Source organism: Triticum aestivum, chromosome 6B (assembly GCF_018294505.1).
Source record: "Triticum aestivum cultivar Chinese Spring chromosome 6B, IWGSC CS RefSeq v2.1, whole genome shotgun sequence".
Classification (NCBI taxonomy): Eukaryota; Viridiplantae; Streptophyta; class Magnoliopsida; order Poales; family Poaceae; genus Triticum; species Triticum aestivum.
This window is the reverse complement of record NC_057810.1, coordinates 431422792-431447565: the sequence shown is the minus strand read 5'-3', so window position 1 is coordinate 431447565 and position 24774 is coordinate 431422792. Positions and strand designations below refer to the sequence as shown.

Here is a 24774-nt window from a genome sequence, read left to right as displayed (position 1 = left end):
GCGCCAAGCTTCTACTCGGGCACGTCGCAATCGTGCAGATCGTGAGAGCGTGGGGTGTCGCTGGCCGTTCCGTATAGTGGAGACTTGGCTGGTTACTATTCGGCGCCTTTAGCGCTCGTTACTTGGCTGGTTACTATTCGGCGCCTTTAGCGCCCGTTACAGGCGTTTTCGCTAACGGGCGCATACCCACCCTTCGCGCTGGGCCGGCCCATCTACTCTTTTCTCTATTCTGTTTTTCGCACAAAAAAGCGGCTAAGGTGAGACTCGAACACAGGACCTGCCGCCTTAAATTAGCTCCTACTTACCATCCCGCCACCAATTCTCACGTGACTACTAACATCTTTCCCTTCTACTCCCTCTGTTCCGAAATAGTTGTCGTTGGGGAACTTTTCCGACCAGGTGAAAACAGGATAAAATACCAAACTACCCTCAATTTGAAATTCTTGTCGCCGGGGATCTTCGTCTTACTCCATCGCTCCTCCCCTCCGCCAGGCTCCATCCCACTGCTGCAGCTCCGGCGTCCGTCCGCGCCGGTCGCAGCTCCCTCGTCGGCCGCCTTCCTCCGCTCCAATCAAGAGCCCAAACTCGTACGCAGCTCCCTCGCCGTCCGCCACAGCCTCCAGCCGCCCGCGACTCCTGGCCGTCGCGCCCCCCGCGACTACTGGCCTTCGCGCCGCCCATGCTCCTCCCCGCACCGACCAGCAACAGCGCCGCCCGTGCTCCTCCTCCTCCTGCCTGAGCCTTCCAGCTCCTTGATTCAGGCACTGGAGCTCCGGATCCGGCCAATTGACCTCCGTCCGTGCTCCTCCCCGCACTGACCAACAGCAGCAGCAGTGCAGCCTGTGCTCCTCCTCCTGCCTCAGCCTTCCAGCTCCTCGATTCAGGCACTGGAGCTCCGGATCCGGCCAATTGACCTCCGCCCGTGCTACTCCCCGCACTGACCAACAGCAGCACTAGCACTGCATGTGTTGCTGTTTGAATTGATCAAAATTGTTAATCGCCAAAGAAATTGATCGCCGGAGTTGTACCACTTCTTCTCGCCACAGACAGAAATTGATCAGATGTGGTGATTGACCAGGACGTCTTCTCACCAATCATAGCAAGCTTGAATTGATAGCCAGAGCAATTTTGAATTGATCAGCAAGGAGCAGCCACTGTCCATCTGTTCACCTGTCAAAACTAGCAGATCAACAGTAGAAGCAAGGATCAGCAAGGAGCAGCAAGGATCAGCAAGGAGCAGCAAGGAGCAGAAAATTGGCAAATTAGCAGATCAACGGTAGGTGAGCTACTCCATTTTTATGTGCTCCATCTGCTACAAGAAATTCAGTGTACTCATGCTTGCAATTGTACTCTTGCAAACAAATTACTCCATGCTAGTACTCCAGATCATGATTAAGAACTCAAGAAAACAATGTTAGTTCTGGCACTAAGTGTGGCTCTACATCTATGAGATCACTTCTGGTGTTAGTATTGGGTCATGCAACTTCGGCTAGGATGTTCTTGGTTGCTTAATAACTTAACTAGATAGACATACTTAATGCAAAAAAAAGCAGGCAGAAAGATTTCTTATACTAACCGTGTAGGATATGACACCAACACCAAATCCTTCAAGCAATCGTCACATATACAGGAAAGAAGTGTCCTGTAAAACAAACGCCGACAAGCGCGACAGGTTCAGAAGCAGCAACAGCAAGTGGTGAAACTAAGCCTTTGGAAAATGCACTATTGTCATACTTTTGCGAAGGAGATGGCAAGCCAGCCAATGATGTTAAGAATAGCAGCAATCATACCACCATCCTAATCCTAATTTTAATTTTGCTCCTAGCTACTCCTAATTTTTAAGTACTCTACAGTAACAGAAAAGGTACTGAATTTTCTTAATTTGATCATACCACCATCTCAATGAATCAATGTTAATTAAAGGAGTACATTTTTTTAATTTTCAGTAGTACAAATTCCAACAACATCATCAGTCCAAAACATTAAGCTATTAACTGAATTTTGTGTGCATAACTGAATTTAACTGAAATTACATCTATCTCTGAAATTAATACCAACTGGTCCTTTGGTCTAAGTGGTGGTAATTCTTGAGTAAGTACATTCTTGACAAAGAGAAGAGAAGAGAGAAAAGATTCATTTATTTTTAAAAGTACTGATGCAAGCAGTAGAGTACACAAAACCTTCATTAGAGTATAAAAAAGTTTATGCAAGCATTAAAGGAACAGTTTCAGTTATTTTAATTAACTGGGAAAGTTCCGGCTAATTTTACTAAAGGAAAAGGTTGAGTTAATTTTAATTAAAATAAAAGAAGAGAAGAGAATAGCAGAGCAAGCAATGCTACCGCTCCAAGCTAATCTGACTGCAAATCATAAACTACTGCAAGCAGCTCCATGAAAAGAAGTACTGCAAGCAGGCTACTCCAAGCAGTACTACACTAAGTAATGTCACTTCAGGTAGTACTACACCAACTAATCTCTACTGATGTCATTTAAAGCAGTAATCTCTTCAACTAATCTCTACTGATGTCATTTACAGTATTTTTGTAAACTGAATTTTTTGCCAAGGAAACAAAATTTTATAGCTTCAGGCCTAAGTACAGAATAGCTTCAGGAGCAAAGGAAAAGAAAAACATACCCAAATTTCTGAAGTGTTTCAGGCATCTCCCAACAATCTGGACGGGCAAAAAGGGAGTTTTATTCTCGTCTATGAAATTCATACCAACAATTCTTCCTTCCAAATCAATCAGAAGACCACCAACGAAAATCTGAAGAAAATGGTACCAATGTTAACAAGTACTCATTCAATAAGATCCATACAAAGAATGTGAGCACTTATAGAGCTCAGCATGTCGAAAGAGAAACTGAATGTTGTACACCTCAGCATGTCGTCCCTTTTCGACCAAATTATCTACAGAAACATTGTACATTCAGTTTTCAGGCAAAAATGTTCAGAGATAATTAAGATACAGAAAACTAATTATGGCTGGTAATGTTTCATTAACCTAGGAAACTAATTCTTGCTTTGACAGTAAACGGACAACAATTGACCATAACAATATTGTCATTCTTGCTTTGACAGTAAACAGACAGCAATTGACTAATTCTTGCTTTGACAGTAAACATACAACAATTGACAGTACACAGACTGAATTTATATGTACTTCTTCTTCTTCTTCTTGTACTTCTACTTCTACTTCTACTTCTACTTCTACTTCATCTTACATATTCATATCTTCAGGAGAAAATGGATCTCCCAGACCTCAACTTCACTCCACCTGCAGAAGATGTGGGTGAAATGGATGAAAATGCAGAAAATGAAATGGAAGGACATGTAGGAGATGATATGGAAGGAGATGATGGAGAGGGAATGGAAGGAGACGAAATTGTTCAAAATCCAGGTACAGTTACACTTGATCATTCCATCATTTCATCACTTGATCATTCCATCACTTCATCACTTGATCATTTCATTTAATCATTTCTTTGTTGTATGTCTTGGTGCGGGTGCTGGGCAAGTTGGTAGAAAAAATAAAACCCTCAATGATCAGCAAAAAATTGATGCTTATGTAGCATTGCATACACTGTGTATGAGTAGAGGAGGCACTTTTAAGAAAACTGATAAGCAAGATATTGCAAAAAATTTTGGAGTGGGTGTTTGGAATATACAAAGAATTTGGAGGAAAGCAATGTTGCAAATTCAACAAGGTCAAGAGGTAGATGTTGCCGATCAGAGAAAAGGAAATTCTGGAAGAAAGCCTAAGGACATTAACCTAGAAAAAATCCTAACAATCCCATTAAACAGGAGGTCTACTATTAGATCACTAGCCTGTCAACTGGGATGTAGCCTACTACACTTCATAGAAAGTTCATGCTAAATTTGATTAGGAGGCATACAAACTGTGTGAAGCCGGCTTTAAAGGAAAAGAATAAGATGGATAGGATGAATTTTTGTTTGTCGATTTTTGATGAGGCAACAACAACAACTGCGAGGCCTAAGTTCAAGACTGCATAACGTTGTCCATATTGACGAGAAGTGGTTTAACATGACAAAGAAGAATAGAACATATTATCTGCTGGATGGGGAGGAAGAGCCTACGAGGCCTATACACGGCAACTGTATTGGCAAGGTGATGTTTTTAACGGCCGTTGCTAGGCCAAGGTGGGACAGCGAAGGAACGTGACCTTCTCTAGGAAAATCGGTATCTGGCCATTCGTGAAAGAAGTTCCTGCTCAGAGGAGAAGCGACAACAGGCCCAGAGGTACAATAGAGACAAAGTCAATAAAGGTCGATAGAAAAGTGATGAGGGAGTTCCTGATAGAGAAAGTCTTGCCAGCGATACAAGCAGTTTGGCCGGAAAGTGATGCTGGACAGACCATCTACATTCAGCAGGATAATGCTAAGCCCCATATCTTGCCAGATGACCAGGAATTTCTAGCAGCTGTCGCAAAAACTAGACTTGACATTAGATTAGTACAACAGCCTGCCAACAGTCCTGATTTGAATGTGCTTGACCTTGGGTTTTTCAACTCGCTGCAATCGCTGACAGATTGTCTGAGTCCTAAAACACTACAAGACCTTATTGCAGGTGTTTGGGAGGAATTTGAAGGCTATGATGTTTACAAGCTCAACAGAATTTTCCTAACTCTACAAATGTGCATGATTGAGATCATGAACCATGCGGAGGGAAATGGGTATAAAATACCACATGTTAACAAGGAAAGGCTTGAGGGTCTTGGGTAGCTACCTCCAAGACTAACATGCCCGAAAGAGGTTTACACGAATGCCCTATACAACTTAGAGGTAATGGGGAGGGTTCAGTGATGAGGCTTGTTCGGATGCTTGAGATGAGGCTTGTTCGAATGCTTGAGATGAGACTTGTTCCGATGCTTGACATGAGGCTTGTTCAGATGCTTGAGATGAGGCTTGTTCCGATGCTTGACATGAGGCTTGTTCAGATGCTTGAGATGAGGCTTGTTCCGATTCTTGACATGAGGCTTGTTCAGATGCTTGAGATGAGCTTGTTCAGATGCTTGAGATGAGGCTTGTTCCGATGCTTGACATGAGGCTTGTTCAGATGTGGAGTATGTGTAGTTCCTTGAGATGAGACTTGTGCGGAGTGCATCCCATGTGAAATTACTCCATATGTGTAATACTCCATTTTGTGAGGCTTGTATGTGTAACTTCATTTTGTGATCATTTTTACTCCATATATTTTTTCTCCATTTTGTGAGACTTGTATGTGTAATTCATTTGCTTGTGTGGAGTACTCCATTTAAATGAAAGAGAAGAGAAGAGAGTAGTAGGAGACAAGATGAGTGAATTTAGAGATGAGAAGATAATTTAGAGAAGAAGAGAACAAGCAAAGTAGTAGGAGAGGAAATGAGTGGGAGAGGAGAGGAGTATGGAGGGCACAAGGGAAGTACACTAAACTACAGATGCAAGAAGAGAAAGAGAAGAGAGAAGAAGAGAGAAGAGAAGTCCTGTTGTAACTGAAAAAGTTTTAGTTAAGTAACTGAAAAAATTCAGTTAATGAACTGAAACTTACACCAAACTATTGCTGTCCTACACTAAACTACTGATGTCCTACACTACTGCAAGTGCTATACTACTGCAAGTCTGCAACTGTTAAATTAAAAAAAAGTTTCATTTAGTTTTACTTAAAGGAAAAGATTCATTTTAAGCTAATGTACCAAGTCAACAGAAGATTCATGACAAGATTAACAGTAGCAGAAGCTTCATGTGCTAAAATCTGAAGCTTCATGGGCAAAATTACAGAAGCTTCATGTGCAAAATTGCAGAATTTGCAAAACTGAAAATGTGATTCAGAAAATATATAGCAGTGGAAACACGGGCCTCATTGCAGAATTTTGGAGCAGACTACTGAAAAGAGAAGAGAAAGAGAAGTGAAGAGAAGAGAGCGAGAGTAGAGAAGAGAAGAGTAAGAGAAGAGAAGAGAATTCTTCGCACTGCTCCTCTTCCTACTCCAAGAACTACTCCTACTCCTAACAGAAAGAAATTAAGTTAATTAACTTAAAAAAGTATTTTCAGTTAATTAACAGGAGTAGTTCTAAGGTGCAGAGTAGTTTCAGTTAATTAACAGGAGTAGTTTTAAGGTGCATAGTAGTTCTAAGAACTACTCCTACTCCTAAATTTAATTTACTGAAGAGAAGAGAAGTGAGTAGAATTACTCAAAGCCTTGCTAAACAGCAAATCCTATACTCGAGCACATAAAAGTTTCTACAGAGCAAGCAATTGGCTTTCTTCCAATTAGCTTGATACTCCACAGATTAGGCTGCAGCAAAAATGCACTACAGAGCAAACAATTACTCCAAACAAGCACTATTGATCAGCATCCTACTCCTGAAAACAAGCACTACTTGCACTTACAAATTCGGTGTTAACACTGATCATGGGAGTACAAAAGGTTTCAGTTAATTTAGATTAACTGAAAAGGTGTAATTTATTTTCAATTACTGGACAGTGCAATTGAGAGTTTATTTACTGTCATTATTTAAGTTGTGATACAAACTATATGTGCATCCAAAAGAATTCGACTATGAGTATCCGCTTACTAAGATTCAGTGCATCTTTTTCCTGAAGTTCAGCCAAGTGTTCTTTTCCTGAATGCTCACCTGTAGCAGCAACATTGCACAAAGAGGCGAATTCAGTCAAGTGCAGAGACGAGTCAGAGGCAAATTCAGTCAACATTTGCACAAAGAACTGTTGTCTCATGTAACTACAGAGGCCAGAGCGCCCTCATCACCCACCAGGACCAGTCTGTACCTTTGTTTGCACGGGAGTGGTTGTCGTCCGCTTTGGCGAGCATCGCTGCCACGGTCCTGCAGTAGAGCATTCGCATAAGAGCAGAGCAGAGGGCAGCTGCTGCTCCCCATGTTCTCTTCTTCAGTCTTGAAATTGAGATAGCAAGCAGCAAGAGGGGATGATTGCTGGAATTACCCACAAACGGCAGGCGATTCAGTAGAAATTCGCAGCTGGAGGCTGGCCAAATCGGCTCTGCCCCAAAAAAATTCATGGAGAGAGGAAGAGTAGTGAACTGACCTGGAGCTGGATCTGGACGGAGGAGGTCAGAACTGGCCATGGCGCTCATCCCTCCGACAGGCTCTCCGTCTTCCTCGGCGGTGGCAACGACATGACGAGAGTGAAGAGGACTACACAAAGTAAGAGCGGCCGGCACCACCCCCCCTATTCCCGCTGCTCCGGTCCAGCACCGCTGCTCCAATCCAGCACTGCCCTCCTCCTCCCGCTGCTCCAACACGGATCGAGCACCGCCGCCCACAGATCGAGCACCCCGGCTGGTAAAAATTTCACCTTTGACCGACGAGGGGGAGACGGGTTGCTAGTTTTAGGGGTGGTGAGGAGCAAGGCTGCGGTGAGGAAGACACCGACGAGAGGGAGAGGGCGGCGACTGGCCGGCGGCACAAGGGATCTGGGCAGGGAGGAGCGAGTGGTCGTCGGGCGCCTTGTGGTCGTCGGGGAGAGAGTGTTGGCCGGGAGAGAGCGTGCGGTCGGGGAGAGAGCGAGTGCGAGGGCAAAAGGGGAAACGGGAGAAATATCGTAACGTGACAAAAAATGAACTGATAATCCCCGACGACAACTATTTTGGAACAGAGGGAGTATTATTGTCTGCTTTTCTTTTTTCTTTTCTTCTTTAATCTTCTTCCTGGTTCGATGTTTTTCTAAAAAATTCGTGACTATTTCTTAAAAATCGACGAACTTCTTATCAAATTTGATGATCCTTTTTCAAAATTGATGATTTTTTCTTCAATTTGATGAACGTTTGTTGAGTTTGATGAACTTTTCTTCAATTTTGATGAGCTTTTCTGAAAACTTGATATGAACTTTTTTCAAAATTGATGAACTTTTCTTCAAATTTGATGAACTTTTTTCAAGTTTGATGAACTTTTCTTCAAATTTGATGAATTTTTTTGAGAACTTGATATGAAATTTTCTTCAAATTTGATGAACCTTTTTCAAACCCGATGAACTTTTTTTAAAATCGATGAACTTTTCTTCAAATTTGATGAACTTTTTTCAAGTTTGATGAACTTTTTTCAAACTCGATGAATTTTTTTTATAAATTGATGAGCTTTTCTTCAAATTCGATGAACATTTTTGAAAAGGGTTGAACTTTTTTCAAAATCGATGAAGCTTTTTCTTAAGTATGTGAATTGTTCTTAAAAAATGACGAACGTTTTTAAATTCACGATTTTTTTCTAAATAATTCAAACAATGGTGGGCATTGTGCAATAAATAGCGCAGCAGCACTTGTTCTTATAAGTTTGGTGGTTTATATCAATCAAAAATGTGCATTTGATGTAGTGGTTAGCGAATCTGGCATAGTCGCCGAGTGACCTGAGTTTGAATCCTGGGGTAGGCATGTTTTCTGCCGGTGTTTCTTTACTACAGGTTCGCGGGCACAATACGTTCACGGGCCGGCCCAATAGGGCGCTGCGTGGGCGTCAGGGACCTGTTCGGGCGCATAAGGCGCCGAACAGGAACTCTCGGAGACTTGGTCTTGTTTAATTGAGACGTCGGGAGCACAGCTGGGCCTGGCCCCATCAAATCTAACTAGATCAGCAACGCGCCTTGGCGCGAGGGTGCCGGTCCAAGCGTTTTGTCTATGTCAGTAGGAACTTAGGCATAGCATTTACACTTATACAGGGTAATACTAAATTAAAGAAAAATTCAATTGCGGTAAAAAATAAAGCACGATGGAGCACAAGATAAACATTGGTTTATAAGGCAGAATCAAACTTGGTGCGTTTACATGACCACAAAAGATAGCCATTTGACATCAGGTTCAATACCAAAAGCGAGAACACATAAGAGAAGGTAATAAGAGCAAGAACATAATAAACATTGTCAACTAAGGAGTCATTATCACTAAGCATACTAATAGGCGCCGTAATCCATCCGGCTTGTCGATGTACTTCATAGGGACTACCTCGCACGAACCTGATAGAAACAAACTGTGAGATGTATGTAATTGAATGATTTATGTACTCAAGCATCAACCCTACTATCTTGAACTTGAACAATAGGCCAATCAGAATCAATATGGTCTAAGCAAGCAATAGCCCTTATCTAATATAGGAAACACACAACATAGAAAGCATCACATGAGAGGTAAGGTGGTATACAGAGGAATGCAAGAACTTGCAGCGGCGTTGTGTGGCAATGTAATGGAGAGTACCTATTGTTTGTTTCTGTGACAGGGGTTGATGTGGTTTCCCTTCCAGTGGCATGCTGTGGATGAGCAATGGTTAAGGGAAACGAGCATTAAGCACTGGAGGATAACACAGAGGGACAAAAGTATTGTGCCGTCGTTTACCTCGGAAAGCACTTTCTGCCTGGTCTGTGGAGTATTATGATGGTTAGGAGGCAACACAGCAGCTCCTTGTTTATCCTCAGGCTGGGGTTTCTGCTTGGCGGCAGTCAGTAAAGAGAGCTGGTTGCCCAGGGCATTGGCCTTATCATAGAGAGTCGAGGACCAGAACTCCTCAGCCTGAAGTTCCCTTTTGCATATTTTCAGCTCTGCAAAGTTTGCATCATCGATTGTGACTATACCTGTTTTCTGTAGGTACGCGAGGGCAGCAACACATGTAGATTCGATGTGTGGGGCATGGAATTCCTTTCTTGTGCTTGACATGCTTTTGCTGTGGGGAGGTAGGTCAATGGAGAGAGAGACGTCGACATCATCGCTGCTTGTACCGGTAAAAGTGAATGGATGGAGTGTGCCACCAATTGTTTCAATTGCTCGTTCAAGAATGAATTGCTTGCTGATGGTGACGTGGATTGGAGACAGCTTTGATTGTGCAGGAGGTAAACTTTTTATATTAGCATGCCATGAGCCATGAAATTGAGGAATGAAGAGAAGAACGATACAATAAGAGCTTTCAACTTAACCGGAGGAAGGTTCTTGATCAGCAGCCCATCATCTATCAGGACGTTCACGAACGAGGTTGCCATTGCGGAGGATCCATCAGCCATGGTGTTGCCTGAACTGGAAGAGGAGCTCGGTGCAGAGTAGGCAGCTGATGGAAGGCCAACTTTCTCAAACACAGTATCCAAGATGATATGGCGAAACCTGGTTCAGAAATCATGACACAGTAAGAATGGAGTGAATGTGTTATTGTAAAGGCAGGGGGCAAGGCAAATGCCAGTCGATGTCAACCTATATGTAATTTCAGGAAATTTGCAGGAATTTTTTATCAGTGTGAATTTGTTATTTGTAAGAAAAAAAATTAAGCTCTGGGACAACTCTGTATGTAATTTCATACATCACAGCTTTAATATAGCTCAGGACATGATAAAGAACGTTTGTTTTTTACTGGAGAGCAAATCAGTACATGTGGTAGATGCAGTAAATGAGATAGGTTTAAAATTGAACGTGGTGAGCCCGAGTATGCACAGCCCCTAGATGAGACATGTGTTTCTCTTCAGAGACGGACGCGAGATGCTATGCCAATCAGTTTTTTTGTCAGTCATCTAGTAAAATCAGAGGGGGGATGTGACGGGTGTCAGCTCACCTGTGCAAGCCCCCGCAGACAGTTGTTGGTGGAGCAGGCGGAAGGCGCTGGGTTAGGAACAGGGAGTTTCTCGGGCGCCAGCGTGATCTGATCACGGAGCTCGTCGTCGGCCATCGCGTTCTGATCAAGGAGCTGGTCGGCGACCATGGCGACCTGAAATCCCCAGATGTGGGCACGTATTTAGAGTCCAAGGGAAATAAAATGAAAAAGGGGAACGTAGCACAATTTTTACAATGAAGAGAAGAGGCAAAAATAGAAATAGGGGGAGAGCTGCAGATTAGATGGACATACCGTGTAGCAAAATAAAAGGGCAGATTCAAAACTAAATAAATATATAATGGCATAAAAGACCAAAAATCTAGTACGTATATATATTCTTTGCTGATGCAGATGCTCGAGAAACGTAGCACAATTTGTACATTAAGAGAAGAAAACCTTGCGCAGAATAAAATGCACAACGACTCAATGGGAAAGCTAAGCGAAGATGCAAAGCCCTCTGCCTCTTCCAAGGGCCCTTGGCACACAGGATTGTTTTTAATTGAAACAAAGTAGAGCCTATTGATGCATCAGCTAGTGCAGGAAGAGTAAAATAGCTCAATATCCAGTTCTTTATGAGCATAACTCTACGTGTCGTCGATGAGAACATATATTTCAGCGATATCCCAACACTGCTATAAATCATGTATACCAAAAATAAATGGGTAGAATCAAAACCAAATAGATACAGTATCTTATTGAAGACAACAAAGACGAAATGTAATACTGTATCTTATTGCTGAGGTGCCATAGTGCAGCAAATGCATGAATGAAAAAGAGCAATGTAGCACAATTTATACAATAAGACAACAAAGGTATGAAAGGAAGAAAACCATGAATAAAATGCAGGAACGACTAAATGGGGCAAAGAAACAGAACATGCAAGTAACAAAGGACATACAGTTGCAAATAATAGCATAGTTTGAACAAGAGATGCGAAACCCTCTGCTTGCTTCCCGGGCCCTCGGCACACATGATTGTTTTTTATTCAAACAAAGTAGAACCTATTGATGCATTTACTAATTCAAAGCATTCTGAGCATAAAATAGCTCAACATCCTGTTTGCTATGAGCTATCTCATAAGTGTCGTAGATGATAACATATACTACAGTGAGATCCCAATACTGCTATATAAATCATTAATATATTGAGAAGAACCAAACCAATAATATTCAAAAATATACATAAGCACATAACCACAAATTGTAGAAAGAGAGGTCATATTTAATTAAAAAAATGGGAGGCTCAGAGTTGGCTCGTCTATCATATAGCCACTCTGTATCCGATAAGTTTAGTGATCCATGTTGGAGATGCCCTTAAACCCGTGGACATTTCAGCATTCAAATGGTTGCTCACCGAAAGCAAGCCGTCCTGATTTGCACACTTCCACCTAGTCACACAAAACCCTAACCCCAACCCATACCATAAAAACAAGCGATGGTATCTGATCACAGTACACCTCTGAATGAGCCTTGCTCATCATTGCCATCAACAACACTTGGCGCAATCCCACAAAAAGAGTAACAGAGAGAAGCCAATTCTCAAAGAACAAAAGATGACCAGAAACCACACAAGAATCGGTGAAAGCAGAAAGAATCACTATATCAGGAGCAAATCATGATCTGGTGGACACAAAAACTGGGACATGCACAAGTAAATGGCTCAGATATACCCCATCTCGACGCCATAACTGAACTTCTGGTAGAATAACCATGAACATCTTATATTTGTGAACGGAGGGAGTAATAATTAGCCGCTAAACTGGTTACTTGTTGTGACACGATCCATCCTAGTTTAGCACCAATTGAATCAATTCAGGTGTTTGATAGAAGCTCTCACGGGGAAGCTATATCATCACAGCCATTCATGAACATGACACGAAAGAAACAGTAATCTTGACATCTGAACTTGCCCTATACAACCCTTAAGTTGAAGCCAATAACTTAGTAAAGAGTAACCAAAAGTACAAACTGATAAGTAGATAAAGAATAGAAAAGAAGGATGAAATTGTCAAGTCAAATAGAAGCAAACTGACCCAGCACCAAATAAAATGGTTTCAAAAACTATCCAAGGGACAGCAGAATTATCATAGCCTTTCAAGAATAAGGAAGAACAGAAACAAAAGAACGGAAGACAAGAATAAGTACGGCTGGAGTACTGTTCCTAAAACAACAGAACTGGTTGACATACTGCAAAACCAACAAAATGATACTAACTTGCAAAACAGTCCTTTGCATCCACCAGAACATGATTTTACATGGATGCTAGTGAGCAAGAACACAAATTCCCAAAAAGGGAAAGATCAGTTAAAATTTTGTTGAGGAAACTATCATTTTTACTCAGAATAATCGAAGACAAGTTTATGTCAGCCATGTTTTATCATCATCGCCCCAGTTAAACTGGTTAATTGCTATGACACAAACCATCCTAGTTTAGCACCAACTGAATCAATTCAGGTGTTAGATAGAAGCTCTCACAGAGAAGCTATATCATCACAGCCATTCATGAACATGACATGAAAGAAACCATAATCTTGACATCTAAACACCCTATATGACCCTTAAGTTGAAACCAGTAAAGAAGTGAGGAGTAACCAAAAGTACAAATTGATAAGTAGATAAAGAATATAGTAGAAGAATGAGATTATCAAAAGTCAAATAGCAAATGAAACAAGCAAACTGACCCCGACCCCAATAAGGTAACCCCAAAAACTATCCAAGAGACAGCAGAATTATCACAACCATTCAAGGAAAAGTAAGAACAGAAAAGAAAAAGCCCGAATGCACCAAACTGGCTCCCACAATGGACAACAAAATCACGAGAAGGCAAACCAAACACCACAAGAGGTGATTTGCGTGTATCTGCTCCTAATGAGATAGCAAATGCCAGAACCGTGACAATTCATCACTTCTAAACATCAAAAGGCGATAAGAATAAATAAATGTGTAGAAGGCACAATATTAGTTGCATTGAGATTTGAGAGGGCTCAGATTCGCCTTTGATATATCATACAACCTAGCTCCACCATCTTCTTTCACCAGATCAACCCCCACCAATGAAGTCGAGCTCCTCTGGTTATCACTCAACAGAATGACCATCCAAGAGAGAGCCGTCAATATTCAGTGAGAATGAAAAGGTTCGAAAAGAGGGGGGAGTGGGTTTTTTATGCCCATAGCTCCTCGAATAATCGAAGAAAAGTTTATGTCAGCCAAATTTTATCATCATCGCCCCAGATAAGTTTCCAACATGGTTCACCCAAAAGGTAGGGTGGGAAACCACCCGAAGGACGGTGTCGAATCGAGAAGGAGAAGCGCCGGCGACGAGAGAGAACGAGATCCAGAAAGAGGGAGACGAGAGGGACGAATGAGAGGACGAAAGGGTGGGTCGCTGCCCTCCCCCACCCCATAGCCGGACGAGCAAACCACCGCACGCCACGCACGACCCCCGGGAGCGAAAAGACCGAAACACCCTCGGCGGGGGCAGGATTTTACATGCGGTGGCATGAGATCTTTCCCCCGCCGACGCGCGCGACGGGGCGACCGGACCGGAACCAAGCCACGGTCGCTGACAACGGAGGCCCACCCGCGAACGGACCCACACGTCAGCGACTTCAGAACGGTAAAAACGAAGTAAAAACGAGCGGGGGGAGGCGCCAGCAGTAGATTTTTTCGATCCGATTTCGATCCGACGGCGCAGATTCCTCCAGATGTCGATCCAACGGACGAAAACGCATCAAGCGGCCCGATCCAACGGCTGAGAACCGCGATCGCTGAGGAGCCTCCGGCATCCACTCGTCTCTTATTCCAACATGGTTCATTTTGTGCTGAGCTTTTCCAAAAAGGGTCAAAACACTGATTTCGGCCGCAGCATGGTACACACATGCATGCATGCATACGTCACTCGGGTTGAGAGTTCTGACACCATTGACAATGTCAAGGCCAAGATCAAGGACAAGGAGGGCATCCGCCCTGACCAGCAGGGCCTTATCTTTGCTGGTAAGCAGCTGGACGATGGCCGCAGCCTCACTGACTACAACAACCCGAAGGAGTCCACGCTTCACCTGCTGTCACCTCCGTGGTGGCCATCCATCCATCAGTCTGAGGAGCTGCTCATACCTGGCCTCAACCAACCAAACCTCCAGCTCGGAGCACACCTCTCAGATAAGACCGTGCGGTTCCCAGCCCACGCCACAACCGGATCCAAGGCAATGGAATGTCGGTGGCTGGCGGCACCATAGCGACGGGATTGAGAGGGCGGCCACCGAAATGATGGGTCAGTCAGCAAGTCCGGCTGTAGATGCTTAGTATCCACCACCACCAGCACCAGTGTCTTGATTGCTCAAGACAATGATTATTTCAGCAACAATCTTCATCATAGCTCCGCCACTATTTTCTCTGATGAGAAAGAGGTTGCACACCAAGCAACATGACCATGATATTTCTTTACAGAGGGAGTACACATCACATTCATGCATGCGTGCACGCATGAGGAGCTGCTCATACCTGGCGTCAGCCGACCAAACCTCCCAGCGCGGAACACGCATCAGACCACAAACACCGTACGGTTCCAAGCCCACGCCGCAACCAAATCCAAGCCAATGGAGCGGCGGCGGCTGGCGGCGCTGTAGCGGTGCGGAACTGACGCGGCGGCCACCGGGAGGATGGTTCAGCGATCCGGCAACGAGCGCTCGCCTGATTCGGGTTAGGGTTTGGGTTCAGGTGCGGGCGTCCACACCGAGGGAGAGAGAGAGGGAGGGAGTATGCAGGGGAGCACTAACCAGGACAGGACGGAGGTAGTACCAAATCCTAAGCAAGATGCAGCCAAGCTGCGAGAAATCCATGGACGGCGGCTCAGATCAGATCCCGCGCCGGCCCGGCCAAGCCCTCAATCGAAACCCGCCGCTCGGTCCCCAGCCCGCACGGCCGCGGACGGCTCCCGCAGCGGCGGCGGCCCCGAGGGGCCTCCAAGCCGATGCACGGTCCGGTGCGGGGGAGGGGAGGGGCTGGCCCCGAGGAGCGGTGAGTCCGTCCGTCGGTCGGCTGCCTCCACCATCATCCCGTCGTTCGCCCGCCCTCTCAGTCCGAGGCCGAGGCGGCCGCGCAAACCAGAGCAGCCCAGCCGCCTCGGCCTCCGTGAGCGTGAGCAGGCATCCCGGTCGAGCTCCCGGCGGCGAAGGAGATGACGGCGCCTGGGTAGGGAGGCGAGCGCGGGGTAGGGTGGGAAACCACCTGAAGGACGGCGTCGAATCGAGAAGGAGAAGCGCCGGCGACGAGAGAGGACGAGATCCAGAAAGAGGGAGACGAGAGGGACGAATGAGAGCACGAAAGGGTGGGTCGCTGCCCTCCCCCACCCCATAGCCGGACGAGCAAACCACCGCACGCCACGCACGACCCCCGGGAGCGAAAAGACCGAAACACCCTCGGCGGGGGCAGGATTTTACGTGCGGTGGCACGAGATCTTTCCCCCGCCGACGCGCGCGACGGGGCGACCGGGCCGGGACCAAGCCGCGGTCGCTGACAACGTAGGCCCGCCCGCGAACGGACCCACACGCCAGCGACCCAAGAACGAAAAAAGGCGGTAAAAAACGTGCGGGGGAGGCGTTACAGGGAGATACTGTTCATTTCAGCAGTAGTTTTTTCCGATCCGACGGCGCAGGTTCATCCATATCTTGATCCAACGGACGAGAACGCATCCAGAAATCGCATCCAACGGCCCAGAATCACTGAGCTCTCAGGAGGCCTGTGGTAACATCCTTCTCTTATCTCTTGATTACATAACTAGGCTCTAATTGCATGCATGTATGGCCTTTCTTCTTTCATGCCTCCCTTGACTCACGTATGGGCCTTTGGTCTAATTAGTGCTTAATGCATGCATGCAGGGTTTTCCTATTTAGCGCTGCACGCGCCCGTTACAGTGCAATTTGCAAACGGGCGCCTGCAGCAGTCCAAGCTGGGCCGGCCCACTTAGTTTTGCGGAAAAAAACCCACGCCGGACTCCTTACGATGGCTGCGCTCCAACCACTACGACATCGCGCTTGTTGTGTGCTAAGTTCAGTCGCTCTTTCTTTTTATTTTGTTTTTTCTGCTTCACGAATTCTTGATGGTTTTATTCGTTTTTCCCTTTTTTTCTTTCTTTTTTTGCTATTTTAATGCGTGAGTTTTTAAAAGAATGTCATGCTTTTTTAAATCGTTTTACTTTTTCAGATCACATGAACTTTATTCAAATTCGATGAACTTTTTCCAGATTACATGAACTTTTTTCAAATTTGGCGAACTTTTTCTGAATTCGATGAACTTTTTTAAAATTTGATGAACTTTTTTCAAATTTGATGAACTTTTTTTAAATGCGATGAACTTTTTTTTGAATTCGATGAACTTTTTTTCGAATCCGATGAACTTTTCTTCGAATTTGGTGAATTTTTTTCGAATTCAATGTACTTTTTCTTCAAAATCGATGAAGCTTTTTCATTTTTTGAACTTTGCTTAAAATTTGATGAACTTTTTTTCGAATTTACGTTTTCTTTTTTGGGATAATTTATATTGAGTATATATTAACGTTTTACTGCACGAAAAGGTTAACTAGGACTGTTTTCTTGTAGAAGACAACAAAGTTAGTTTGTTCTGGTGGTTAGTGTGGTGCACTCGCAACAAAGCGATCCAGAGTTCGAATCCCTAGCTATCCTCATGTTTTATTGCTTTTTTACTTCAAAAGCGAACAATTCCCACTGCAAACGCGCGTTGGGCCGGCCCATGCCAGCAACGCTGCAGGCGCCAGCTCGTTAACGGGCGCCTGCAGCGCTGACTAGGAGCTCCCATGCATGCATGCCACAGGGGAGGACGTTGCTATATGGGCCATGGGCTGGGTACTTACTCATTATTTCTTAATCTTGCCGTCTAATTATATTTTTTTTTCCCCTCAAAAAAAAAATATAATCACATGCATGCACGTAGCTCGTACATGCATTACATGCACCCATGCATGTACGTGTCCATTTCATATAATTGCACTTGGTCAGATTTATCTTAAAGACATGGGGAAGCATTTTTTCACCGATAATTCATGATGGCTTAACATTTTTTTTATACATTGTCGCGCATTTTATATTATTTTATGCGAACATTATTGTGCCAATATTTATTTTTTAGCGGTGACAGAACTCGCAAATATGATATAACATTTTGGCAATATTCGCGTCGCCTATGAAACTTTAAATTTGCGTCAACATTGGAATTTCGCCGTTGATGATGGCGTATGTGTATGAAAGTCATATGTCCTCTAATTTATACGACGATATGGCTCATTTTCTTCTCTTTTATTTTCGGATCTTTTATTTAATCATTGTATTTTTATCCGTGTATTCGGCGGTTCACTTTTTTTTTGTTTTATCATTTTATGTACATGATTTTATTTGAATAATATCTATGCGCCATATTTTACTTTTGGCCAAAATCGGTGTCAACATAGTGCAAACACACTAAAATTCTCATTCATGTCTCATTTTTCATAAAAGTAGCCTACATAGTACATCATTGTTCTTCATAGTCGGATAGCCTTTTTAAGTTAAAAAGACTATCCGGTTCTATTAACTTAGAAAGACTATCACTCATCCAACGCCTACATAGTCTTCTACCTAGAGAATTTAAAAGGACAATGTTCATGTCAAGAAAGGAAGAAGACTATGTTACCTCAAAAAACATCCAGCTCAATGTACCATCTTCAGTTCTTCATAGCATGTATGTGAAAAAGTTTTGAAATATCTCCAGTCCTCTTTATACTTCAATAAATTTGGCAATAAAAATTACTTCACATCAATCATATTGACACAATTGAACATAAATGATGTGCTAAAATGTTAAATTATGTGTGTGTTCGTTCATGCTCATGTATTGTAGGAGTACTGGACAGTGCACAACACAACGAATAGTGAACCCTAAATGGTTAAATAAAAAATGGGCAATTGGGGAATTGTACCACAAATCAGGCCTATCCGAGTACCGGAGTGTGGAATGGGCGGCTGCCGCCGGCTTGCAGGGGAGCCAAGCGGCCGGGGCAGGGCAGGGTCGCAGCCAGGGGCGGTGGCGCTGCTGGTGCCGAGCGCCGGGCAAGCCGCGGGCGCCACGGAGAAACATGAGCGGAGGAGCCTCTTGGGTGGCTGGTCGGCTGGGACCGGCCATGGTAGCGAACCGGCGAGGCAGGCGAAGGCGGTTGCGGGGCGGCTGGGCGTCGGGGTCTCTCGTGCATCTGGCTGCGTGTGCGTGGTGCGTATATTTTTTTGGACGCGTCTAGTGGGCGGGCGGCTGCCCACTAATGCAATCGAGCGGCCGGCCGAAAAGGGTAACCCCTTGTCCCCCGCGGAACAGAAAAGGAAGGGGTCACCAAACCGACCGATCGAACGGCCACCAAACTGACCGATCGAGCGGCCATCAACAGAATCGCCCACCACCACCACCACCCTCCCCCACGTGGCCAGTTGTCCCCAGTTCGCCCCCACGCCCGCTCGCCCCCACGCCCCAGCCCCTCCCACGCTGCCTTCTTCTTCTTCTGCATGCCAGAAGGAGATCCAACAGAATCGCCCCCAACCCTTCTTCCTCCTCCTACACAGCCGCCATGGGAGCCCCAAAGTAGAAGAAGGAGCTGCTTCAAAAAAGAAGATCTAAGAGCGGGGTGGTCAGAGCCATACCAGGCAGCAACATCAAGTAGGTAAGCCCCCTCTGCCCCTCTTCACTTCTCCCTTTCTTCTACTGCATATATGTAGGCATATGTAAACCCCCTTCTCCATTGATCTAGCACAAATCCATGGAGAAGCTGCTTCAAAAAAGAGGTGAATCTGGCACATCACACCATCCTACCCCCCCCCCATGAATGACATATCTGCAACTGAAGACAGGTACCACGAATTACTGTGCAACTAACCATGTCGGATTTCGGGTTTCGGCAGACCCTTGAGGTTCGAACACTGGGGTGCGCGCGAGATTTCGCCCTCTACCTACCTGCCCCTCGCCGACTCGCTAGGATCTAAACTACGGAAGGAACAACACAAGAGACACAGAGTTTATACTGGTTCAGGCCACCATCGCGGTGTAATACCCTACACCAGTGTGTGGTGTGGTGGATTGCCTCTTGGGCTGTTGATGAACAATACAAGGAAGAACAGCCTCGCGAGGGTCTGTTCTTGGCTGGTGCGATGAACTTCTAGGAGGAGTGCAGTCGCTCTCTCTACTGGTTTTCTGGTGAGGATCATGTCTATCTTGTGGATTCTCGATGCTCGATGCTAGCTGCTCGCTCTCTCTACCTGGGGGTGGCTAGTCCTATTTATAGGCAAAGGCCCTGGGCCTCTCCCCAAATATTGAGTGGGAAGGGCGCCAACAATTGGCCATTTTGAAGGGGAACATCGGGTACACTTATCCTGACTAAAGTTGGTCCTCGCCTGTCAAAGGCTCTGGTGGTGACGCCTGCTTGGGCTCCACAATGACTTCCTCCCTGCCGTTGGGCTGGTCTTGGTCTTGTTGCACCGAAATGGATGCCTTTGCTTGATGCTCTCGCCTGCGCTTGCTCCCTTTGCACCAAAGAGGAAAGGAGGACACTGCGCGGGCTGGCGCCCGACTGGCCCCCTTGGTCGTCATGGCTTGCGTCATGGGCACCTCGCGAGGTACCCCGCCTTGATCTCTCCGCCTCCTCGCGAGCTAGCCTGATGAGGCCGTGCCTGAGGAACCTCCTGGTCGTCCGCCCCGCGAGGCTTGGCCCCTCGCGAGGGTCTTGAGCTTGTGTTGATGAAGATGGGCCGTGTTGGGCCCCCTTTGAGCCACGCCGCAGGCCGCAGGCAGGCAAGTCTGGGGACCCCCGTTTCCAGAACACCGACATTAGCCCCCGGGCCCAAGGCGCGCCCGGACTTGGCCGAGCAAAGAGGCGAAGGGGCAAGTGCGAAGTGCCGCGGGCCCTAACAGCCTGCGGCCTTGGGCGCCGCGTGGCGGTTGATTGGACGTGGGCGCCTCAGCAACCGCGCGAGTTGATAAAGGAGCGGCATCTGTCTAGGCTTTGCCTCCTTTGCTTTGTCCGGTAGCTGCTCAGATCCCCTTTCTTGCGCCTCTCCTTCCTGCCTCTGAAATCTTCAGATCTACTCCGTCTGCGCGCCCTAGCAAGACATGGTGCCTCGCCAGGCCCCGGCCGGAGTTGGTATTCGTCCGCCCTAGACTCGTCGAACGTGTCGAAGGCGAGCCTTGCTCGGGTGCGCCAGATGGTGGCGGCGCAGGGCATCGACGGGGCGAAGGTGTTCAAGGCCGGCTCCGCCCTCCCTGAGGGCCAAGGGAGCACCTTCTATCCGCTTTTTGTGAGCGCCATTGTTGCTGGTCTGGTGCCTCCCTTTTCTGAGTTCTTCTCTGTCCTTCGCCATTACAAGCTACAAGCTCTGCATGTCCACCCCAACTCTGTCCTTCTTCTGGCAATCTTCGCCTGCTATTGCGAGGCTCACGTAGGGGTGAAGCCCTCAGTGGCCTTGCTGCGCCACTACTTCTCCCTCCGGACCTCTCGTGGTCCCATCTCTGCGTGCGCGAGCTTCGTCGCGTACGGTAGCTCCATCGCCATTTCGAACCCCGGGAAGAGGATTGAGGGCTTCAGGAGTAAGTGGGTCTTGGTAGATGCTGGGCGCATCCACCCTCGGCTGATCTTGCCCACGGGGCATCCCTCGAGCTCCGACGACTGGTCTCGAGTGGAGCTTGTGGACCCCCACGCGAGGCTGGTGTTGGAGAAGATGGACGCGGATCTGAGGCCGGCCAACACGGCGGTGGCGAAGCTGACTGGCGCATCGCTGCTGAGGGAGTTCCTGGAGCACCAGCTGGCTCCGCTTCGTCCGTACTCACTTCCGATGTGGAGGCCCCACCCGAGCCCCGTGGTCTTGGCCGGCGAGGATCTGGCTGCGGTCCTCCAGTCTTTGGTCGGGGGCGACGTGGCGAGGTTGGAGGGCGCTCCTATGCCCCTGTTCCTCCGCGAGGACTGGGAGCAGGTAGTGGAGTCCATGCCCGTCTTCAACGGGGACGGGCCCGTGCTCGCGGAGGCTCCCGAGGACCCAGTGGATGTGTCCTCCGGCGACTCCAGCGAGGAGAAGGAAGAAGGGGAGCGGGAAAAATTGCCTGACTCCGAGGCGACCGACGGAGAGTCAAGGGCTCCCCCCCTTCGGCGCAGGTCCCGCGCTCTCCGCCTCTCTCTGAGTGATGACGACGAGGATGATGACGAGCAAGGCGGCGGGAGCCTGCCCCCGATCCCGAAGAAGGACCAGACCGGGCTGATCCCCCGCGGGTCTGCCCCGGCCCCGAGGCGATCCGCGGACGCGCCTCCTGCTCCCGAGCTCCTTGAGGCTGATCCTTGCAGCCGGCTCTCGGGCTTCAAGTACGGCCGGAGGCTGCTAGAGCTCGCGAGCGACGACCTGTAAGTGCTTGACTCCTGTCTTATTTCTTGTTCTGTTGCTGAGGCTTGATATTCGTATCTTCCGGCTAGGCTGGCGCCCGCGGCAAAGAAGTCGAACGGAGCTCCTGAGGTTCCATCCAGGGCAGCGCCTCTGCCCGCGAAAGAAGGTGACTATGACGCATGGGACTCTCCTGCCCGGGCGTCCTCGCGAGGCCTGGCTGAGCCGGCCGGGGCGAGCTCAGCCCCCACGGCCCAAGCGACTCCTGAGGTTCCCTTGCCTGATGCCGCCACCACGGTCGTTGGGGTGCAGCAGGATCCACCTCAGGATACTGTGGTCACGCTGCCGTCTTCTCCTCCTACTCCACCGACTGATGTTTCCCCGACTCCTCCTACTATTCTGGATCGTGCTGCCACCGAACTGGACCGTCTGCGGCAGGATCTTCTGGGCGCCGACCCTCGTTTAGTGGTCGGGCGCTTGGAGCTGGCTTCCGGCTGGATTCGCTCCGACGCTTCGATTCGGGCGGCACTGGTCCAGGCCTCGACGACTTGCGATGAGGAGAAGCAGGCCGTCCTTGGGGCGAAGGCTGCTCGCGATGCCGCCTTGGGGGAGGTGGCTAATGTCCGAGGTCGCTGCAAGGCGCTGGAGAGCGAGCTGCAGGGCCTGCGGGACCAGCTCGCCGAGGAGACCCGCATTCGCCAAGAGCAGGAGGAAGGCATGAAGGCTCACGAGGCGGCCGTCAAGGACCGGGACGCCAAGCTCAAGAAGCGCCGTGACTGCCTAGGCGCGCTGGAGCAAGAGTTGGAGGCGAGGAAGGTCGAGCTAGACGGCAAGGCACGGGTTCTTGCCGAGGATCGCGTGGCCTTCGCGGAGATGGAGGAGAAGGCTCGCACTTCGCTGAAGACGCTTTATGACAGCGGCCTGGAGAGCCTGCTGGCCGGTGCCGAGGACGGCCCCGCCAAGCTGCTTCCCTTCCTGGTTCGTGCTCTTGAAGACGTCACCCTTGGCCTTGGCCCTACGGTCGAGGCCGAGGCGCGCATCTTGTGTTCTGTAGCGCTGACGCGGGTCCTTACCCACATCTATCTTCGTGACCCCAACATCGACCTCGACAGCCTGCTGGAGCCAGCAAGCGGCAAGCTTGCCGCTGCCGCCACTGAGGCCATGAAGGGTCGCGTGGAGGCTCTGCTGGGGAAGTTCCGGGCCTTCAGCACCAAGCCGAAGCGGGGCGCTGCCGGCCCTGCAGCTCCACAAGGCGAACCCGCTCCGCGCAGCTCCATCGCCGACAAGTGACTCCGTTGCGGCTCCCGTCCTGCTTTTAATTCCTGCACATGTACCATGCCTCGGGGAGGCGTTAAAACTTGCATTTGGTGCTGTGATAACAGTATGGACTGTAATATTTGCTTTTGAATTCCTTGAAATTTGTGCTATTTCCTTCCTACTTGCTTATGTTCTACGCCGGCAGAGCCCGGCCCCGCGCATACCTCAGCCGCTGTTAGCCCCGACCGGAAACCAGGACGGGACCAAGGAGTGAGGGGCTACGTGACAAGTTAGGCTCCTGAGTCGCGATGCTCAGGAGTCCCCCTTGGCGCTCGAACAGCAAGTAGGGAAGTGAGATGTGGGGGTGACTCCTTAGGGAGGTGAGATGTGGGTGGATCTACCGTTCTATGTCTGCAGAGCCCGGCCCCGCGCATACCTCAACCGCCGTTAGCCTTTCGGAACTAAGGAGTGAGGGGCTACGTGACCAGTTAGGCTCCTGAGTCGCGATGCTCAGGAGTCCCCCTTGACGCTCAAACGGCCTTCATTCCTTGGCTCCACTCGGGGAGGGACGCGCGACGAACCAGGCCCGGGGGCCTGGCTGGGTGGTGTGCATCTGGGCGTGACCCAGGCGCAGCCCCCGTGCCCAGCCCCCTCGCGCGGCACTCCCGAGGGGAGGCATTGCGATGAGGCTAGACACTGAGCTCTGGGCTCCCTGAGGTTGATGCGGCCCGGGGGCCACCCTCAGTTATTTATCACCAGCGCGGAGCATAGCGCTTCTGTATGTGTACGGGCATAGCCGCTCCTCGGCAGTGTCGTCAGCCAGCGCAGAGCATGGTGCTTCCACTAGTGCGTGGGAGGGGGCTCCCCTTCGAGAGGAGCCCCAGGGGCGTGTACAACCCCGCCCTGACACGTGGCTGGCACGGTAGGGCCTGATGAGGTGTATCTGGGCACCCGTGAGCCAGCGTGGGACTCATGGGGCCCTACCTCAAGGCGGGTTGCGCCTGGCACTGGGCCTTATCTTGGGGTGTGTTCCTGCAAATTTGGTTAGATGTCGAAGCTCTACATCCTCGGGTCCCGGTCCTCGAGCTGGTCTCAGCCGTCGCTGGTATGCCAGGTCGCGATGCCGTGGACAAGGCCAGAGGGTGAGGGCTGGAGAGCCGGTAGGAGCCCTGAGTCGCGATGCTCAGGTACCCCCCCTTTAACGCGCAAGCTTGGTTAGATGTCGAAGCTCTACGTCCTCGGGTCCCGGCCCTCGAGCTGGTCTCAGCCGTCGCTGGTATGCCAGGTCGCGATGCCGTGGACAAGGCCAGAGGGTGAGGGCTGGAGAGCCAGTAGGAGCCCTGAGTCATGATGCTCAGGTACCCCCCTTTAACGCGCAAGCTGCTGACATCAAGGAAGAAAAGGTGCCACGGACAGGCACCAAATAACAAGTATGATGGGTCGAAAGCATGGCCCGGAGATAAATGCAAAAGGGGTACACGCCGCTGGGTCTGACCCGAGCAACTTGGGGATGATGCAGCCCGAGGGGCGCCC

At 48.4% G+C, this 24774-nt stretch overlaps 2 protein-coding genes across 25 annotated transcripts; both read right to left on the bottom strand.

The window, feature by feature from the left end:
* Positions 1-258: 258 nt before the first annotated feature.
* Positions 259-7575, bottom strand: LOC123137357 (uncharacterized). Of its 22 annotated transcripts, none has more exons than XR_006468177.1 (8): positions 7060-7572; positions 6784-6947; positions 6573-6632; positions 3222-3506; positions 2876-2907; positions 2635-2764; positions 1577-1642; positions 259-1170 (listed from the first exon to the last, which is right to left on the bottom strand). XR_006468177.1 is itself a non-coding variant. In XM_044557075.1 (7 exons), exons 2-6 carry the CDS (start codon positions 6857-6859, stop codon positions 1608-1610), a joined length of 333 nt encoding a protein of 110 aa, XP_044413010.1. In that variant the 5' UTR covers positions 6860-6947; positions 7060-7575; the 3' UTR covers positions 259-1179; positions 1577-1607. The 22 variants fall into 22 exon arrangements, 2 of the variants coding, with proteins under 2 accessions (XP_044413010.1, XP_044413009.1); XR_006468169.1 differs by having other exon boundaries at positions 259-1179; positions 3222-3274; positions 7060-7569; XR_006468163.1 differs by having other exon boundaries at positions 259-1179; positions 2876-3506; positions 7060-7573.
* Positions 7576-8735: 1160 nt separating this feature from the next.
* On the bottom strand, positions 8736-15921 carry LOC123137356 (uncharacterized). Of its 3 annotated transcripts, XM_044557073.1 has the most exons (6): positions 15364-15921; positions 10551-10703; positions 9928-10108; positions 9353-9826; positions 9215-9267; positions 8736-8976 (listed from the first exon to the last, which is right to left on the bottom strand). In XM_044557073.1, the coding sequence occupies exons 3-6, from the start codon at positions 10009-10011 to the stop codon at positions 8757-8759; spliced, it is 831 nt and encodes a 276-aa protein (XP_044413008.1). In that variant the 5' UTR covers positions 10012-10108; positions 10551-10703; positions 15364-15921; the 3' UTR covers positions 8736-8756. The 3 variants fall into 3 exon arrangements, 2 of the variants coding, with proteins under 2 accessions (XP_044413008.1, XP_044413007.1); XR_006468159.1 differs by lacking the exon at positions 15364-15921 and having other exon boundaries at positions 9353-9490; positions 9589-10108; positions 10551-15067; XM_044557072.1 differs by lacking the exon at positions 15364-15921 and having other exon boundaries at positions 10551-15067.
* Between the last annotated feature and the right edge of the window lie 8853 nt (positions 15922-24774).

What these genes read in the sequence shown, in the direction of transcription:
- LOC123137356 (XM_044557072.1), bottom strand. Translation starts at nt 10,894, where the DNA reads ATGCCATTATATATTTATTTAGTTTTGAATCTGCCCTTTTATTTTGCT. An exon ending in GTCTGCGGGGGCTTGCACAG is followed by an intron (nt 10,109 to 10,550) that starts GTGAGCTGACAC and finishes TTTCTGAACCAG; the next exon opens with GTTTCGCCATATCATCTTGG. An exon ending in GTCACAGAAACAAACAATAG is followed by an intron (nt 8,977 to 9,214) that starts GTACTCTCCATT and finishes TGTTTCTATCAG; the next exon opens with GTTCGTGCGAGGTAGTCCCT.
- LOC123137357 (XM_044557075.1), bottom strand. Translation starts at nt 6,859, where the DNA reads ATGCGAATGCTCTACTGCAGGACCGTGGCAGCGATGCTCGCCAAAGCG. An exon ending in CCACTCCCGTGCAAACAAAG is followed by an intron (nt 6,633 to 6,783) that starts GTACAGACTGGT and finishes TTGCTGCTACAG; the next exon opens with GTGAGCATTCAGGAAAAGAA. An exon ending in AAAAGGGACGACATGCTGAG is followed by an intron (nt 2,765 to 2,875) that starts GTGTACAACATT and finishes CATTTTCTTCAG; the next exon opens with ATTTTCGTTGGTGGTCTTCT.